This window comes from Silene latifolia, chromosome 1 (assembly GCF_048544455.1).
Source record: "Silene latifolia isolate original U9 population chromosome 1, ASM4854445v1, whole genome shotgun sequence".
NCBI classification, from domain to species: Eukaryota; Viridiplantae; Streptophyta; class Magnoliopsida; order Caryophyllales; family Caryophyllaceae; genus Silene; species Silene latifolia.
Genome location: NC_133526.1, coordinates 100239485 through 100243312, shown reverse-complemented (window position 1 = coordinate 100243312; position 3828 = coordinate 100239485). Strand labels below are relative to the sequence as shown.

The 3828-nt window shown below is 37.0% G+C and overlaps 1 protein-coding gene across 4 annotated transcripts; it reads right to left on the bottom strand.

Moving 5' to 3' along the window:
• Positions 1-436: 436 nt before the first annotated feature.
• On the bottom strand, positions 437-3828 carry LOC141608177 (syntaxin-22-like). Of its 4 annotated transcripts, none has more exons than XM_074427553.1 (8): positions 3636-3828; positions 2885-3031; positions 2364-2457; positions 2121-2260; positions 1551-1625; positions 1297-1454; positions 1105-1205; positions 437-752 (listed from the first exon to the last, which is right to left on the bottom strand). In XM_074427553.1, coding segments are annotated over exons 1-8 (783 nt in total). In that variant the 5' UTR covers positions 3638-3828; the 3' UTR covers positions 437-686. The 4 variants fall into 4 exon arrangements, with proteins under 4 accessions (XP_074283654.1, XP_074283644.1, XP_074283648.1 ...); XM_074427543.1 differs by having other exon boundaries at positions 2885-3044; positions 3642-3828; XM_074427547.1 differs by lacking the exon at positions 3636-3828 and having other exon boundaries at positions 2885-3367.

The following is a 3828-nucleotide window of genomic DNA, read 5'->3' as shown; positions in this document are numbered from 1 at the left end:
ATTGCGGAGTATAATGTTTCCGTTAGATGTAATTAAAAAACGTTATGTTTATGTTACCCGTCCGAAAAAAATGATGTTATCACAAGTTGAGACTTGTGAGTGTGAGATAATATGGATCAAATCGACGTCATTTGACGCTTCTAAAGTCAAATGGGACAGATTACTAGAATGCAGCCGAGTATAATTTATTTACTCCTAAATTAGCTCCTACATTTCCTGCTTAAAGAGACCCTCGATTGCATTTACAGCAAGTCCGTATATGGTTCACATTACGGAGAACTGAGGTGTTTACAGTGTCTAACCGGGCCTCTTTGCAACCAACGAAGCCATACAAATGCCCAACTATTTGGATTTCAACAAGACTTTCAACCACGATAAGATATTGGGAAGAAGGGAGGGTAGGGTAACAAGGAGGGGGGTATAACAAGGATTCGAGTGCAGAAAACACAGTTTCAGGTAAGTGGGATATCATCACAGACAAAGACAAGGCTATTTTCCAACTGAATTTACAAACAATTATGTATCATCATTACACAAGAAAACGCAGTTGTCCGCCTTGGGCAAACATACAAACAAGGTGAAAAAGAGGAAAGGGATTAACAGAAAAAGGAGACGCATAGAGAGTGTAGTACATATTTCCAGAACATAAACCATTCATTTCAAGAAGGAACCTTGAAACCATCCGATTATGCCGCAATGATTATCAAGACTATGAGGAGAATGATCCCGAAGATCACCAACAGCAAGCAGGCCTGCATACAACAATAAATAAGCATCAGATCTACGCTAAGAGATGACAGATTAAGCTATATACTCCGTATATGCTAGTTTGCCTATGTAGCATGTTAATTATCCACTATGGTAAGTTTTCGTTAAAATATTTAGTTAAAATGGTTATAGCACCTAAGAAGAACATTTTTAAAGACCAAATAGTTTGTGTCCTGTGTTAATCAAGACCATTTACAGCAAACCACATAACTTAATGGTAAGAAAAAGTTTGATGACTGATTTTAGATTTCTAGGGGACATCTCCCATCTGAATTCCAGTTGTTATTTAAGATAAGACATTGAAAGTAAAGTCATCACAGAGAAAGGAAAACTCACTAGTGACGAATTTGATTTTTGGGTCTTTGACGCCTCTGCGAGTTCTGATCTTCCCTGTGCAGTAGCAGCATGAGAATTTTCAACATTTGAACCAATATCATCTGCATGAAAGGTCCATCATATCAACTATTGAATATGGATATAAGCAGTGTCCCTGCTCAAGACTGTAAAGCAAATTGATAGAAAACTTACCAATCATAACTCCTTGGTCATGGACAAGCCCAGCAAGGTCTTTGATGATCTCATTTAACTCACCGATCTGATTTTGGATTTCCTGTATTCCTTGCTCTCTTTCCTCGATGATTGCTTCATTAAAAGTAATCTCATTGTGGGATAGTAACACTTCTTGCCTGCAAACGTTCATTCAGAAAGCTCAGCGTGACATGTCAGATAATTGACTGAAAGATCGAACAATTGTTTTATAAGAGATGAAATTGGATCCTCACCTCCTAGCTTCCACGAGAAGAGCATGTTGCTCCGGTGTCTTGTCTGTACTTACATCAATCTCACTGGCAGTGTAGCTATTAAAACATACATAGGTAATGGAAAATCAGTTAAATAATGCCCTAGTTTTGAACAATGTTCAAAGCTGGAAGAAAAAAGGCTATCTCAATTTCAGATAGTAAGCATTACGTAATTAAATCATATTAACAATATACTACAAAGGAAAATAGCTGTCTAGCAATATTCATAAAGTATATGATTCCAAAACTCCAACTAATTTAAAACACACAGCAATATCAGAACGGAATATAGCCAGCAACGAGGTCCATCAACCTCCGAACAGATATGGCAAATGGATGGCACTGGGATTGTAGCAAGGCGTTATGTCTGATGGTCTCTAAGTTGAGTGTCAACATAACACAGCAGGCAAAGCAACAAAATTCCATGACGACTATTGCTAAGCCCATTTGCCTACTAAATCTTATTTCATATGATGGGCTAATATCCATGAATTAAGTATGTATATGCGGACAATAACAATTGATTTGGAGACGCAAGAACCAACCGCTAACCTTGAAGGTAGAGTAGCCTGGGGAACAAAAGGAGTATATGCAGTTTCTCTTTCGGCAGCCAGGCGCTGAGCCTTTTGGAATTCATTCAATACTGCCAGGAAATCTTTTGCAAGTTTGGCATCAGCAATTTTTCTGATAGCCTGGACTATGTAAAAAAACAAATTTAGGAACCGATGCAATACAGAGATATGTGAGAAGCATATACTATGGCAAGAACAACAACAGCCTGAAGAAAACACTTACAGTGACATTAGCATTGTGATCTGTTTCACTTGCTTGCTTGAGTTTGGCTAAAGTATCCTTTACCAGTTGCTCAATGTGTAACCTTGTCTTGTGTCTGTTAACAAAAAGATGGGATTTAGAGAAGGCTAATAAAAATACGCTTGACACCCAACTCACACTGCAAACAGAGTCATAGAATCCTTGCACATGATTAATTGAAAAGCTCTGTAAAAATGTTTTACACCACCTCGATCATGACAAAGGGTTGTAAGCTTGTAGCTTGAAGTAATTTAGACTAATAAAGACCAGTCACAAAGAGACTTCACTAAATACTGTTACAAATAAACTCCATTGAGGAAGTAATTCCTGTACCAGCTGCATTCATAATAAACCTAACATTTAGGCCCAACTTTAACAAAACCCCTTCACCAAACTTTATAAAACAATCAGTTTATATTAATTACCACGCAACAGCCTAAATCTAACAGAAAAGCGTTCATAATTACTAACTAGGATCAAAATCATTAATAAAAAAAACATACAGCCTTTTACGGAGCTCAATGTTGTCTCTAGGTGTTCCAAGATTATGGACAATGCGTTGTAAGGAAGAAACAACAGTATTGATCTGGAAAATTCCAGCAGATAATATTCGTGTGGGGTCCTGATTGGCATATATTGAAGATAGAGGCCTTCCATAACCCGCTTCAAGATCTTGAAAGCTCATATTTTTCTACCCCTAGTATATCGAAAAACTATTATGGATCTTTTAACTAAGACTGGGGTTGAAATTTCCCTAGAATTCTCAACTTGGTAACCCTAAAAATAAACTGTAAGAGTGTGAAAGAGAGACAAAATCAAACTGTCAATGATATGTTTGTGAGTATAATCTACAATACGGAATTTGAATGAGAGGAAGTATATATAGGAAGCGAAAAACACAGGAGATCCAGTGAATCATCAAAACCAATGTGTATTAGGAGTATGAGTATATTATTATATTTGAACAAAAACCTTAGTGCTACTTATATGAACAATTGTATGCCGATTAGGACTAGGTAAGCTTTATGGTAATGATGACATTAGGGTAAGATTATTATCAGAATTCGCCAAAGCATCAACTGTCCTATCATCACCGTTCTACTCAATACCAGCGAAACTTTCCCTAAAACCTCACACAATCTAACAATCACTGCCAATTCTAAGCAAACGCTAATTCACCTGATGAATTCAATAAAACTAACATCAACCCGTCAAAATTACCCCCGAAACATCACACAATTCAATAAAACTAACATCAACCTGCTTCAATATCTTGAAAGCTCATTCTTTATTTGAAAATTGGAAGAATTATGGTCAATTTCACATAATTCTCAATTGGGCAGGATTGAGAACCCTAGAAAGATTGGGAATTCAGGGGGGATTTTGGGGGGAAAAAGGTGGGTTTTGTAACTTTGTTTGCACACAAATTCTCATTTAAAGAGGCGAC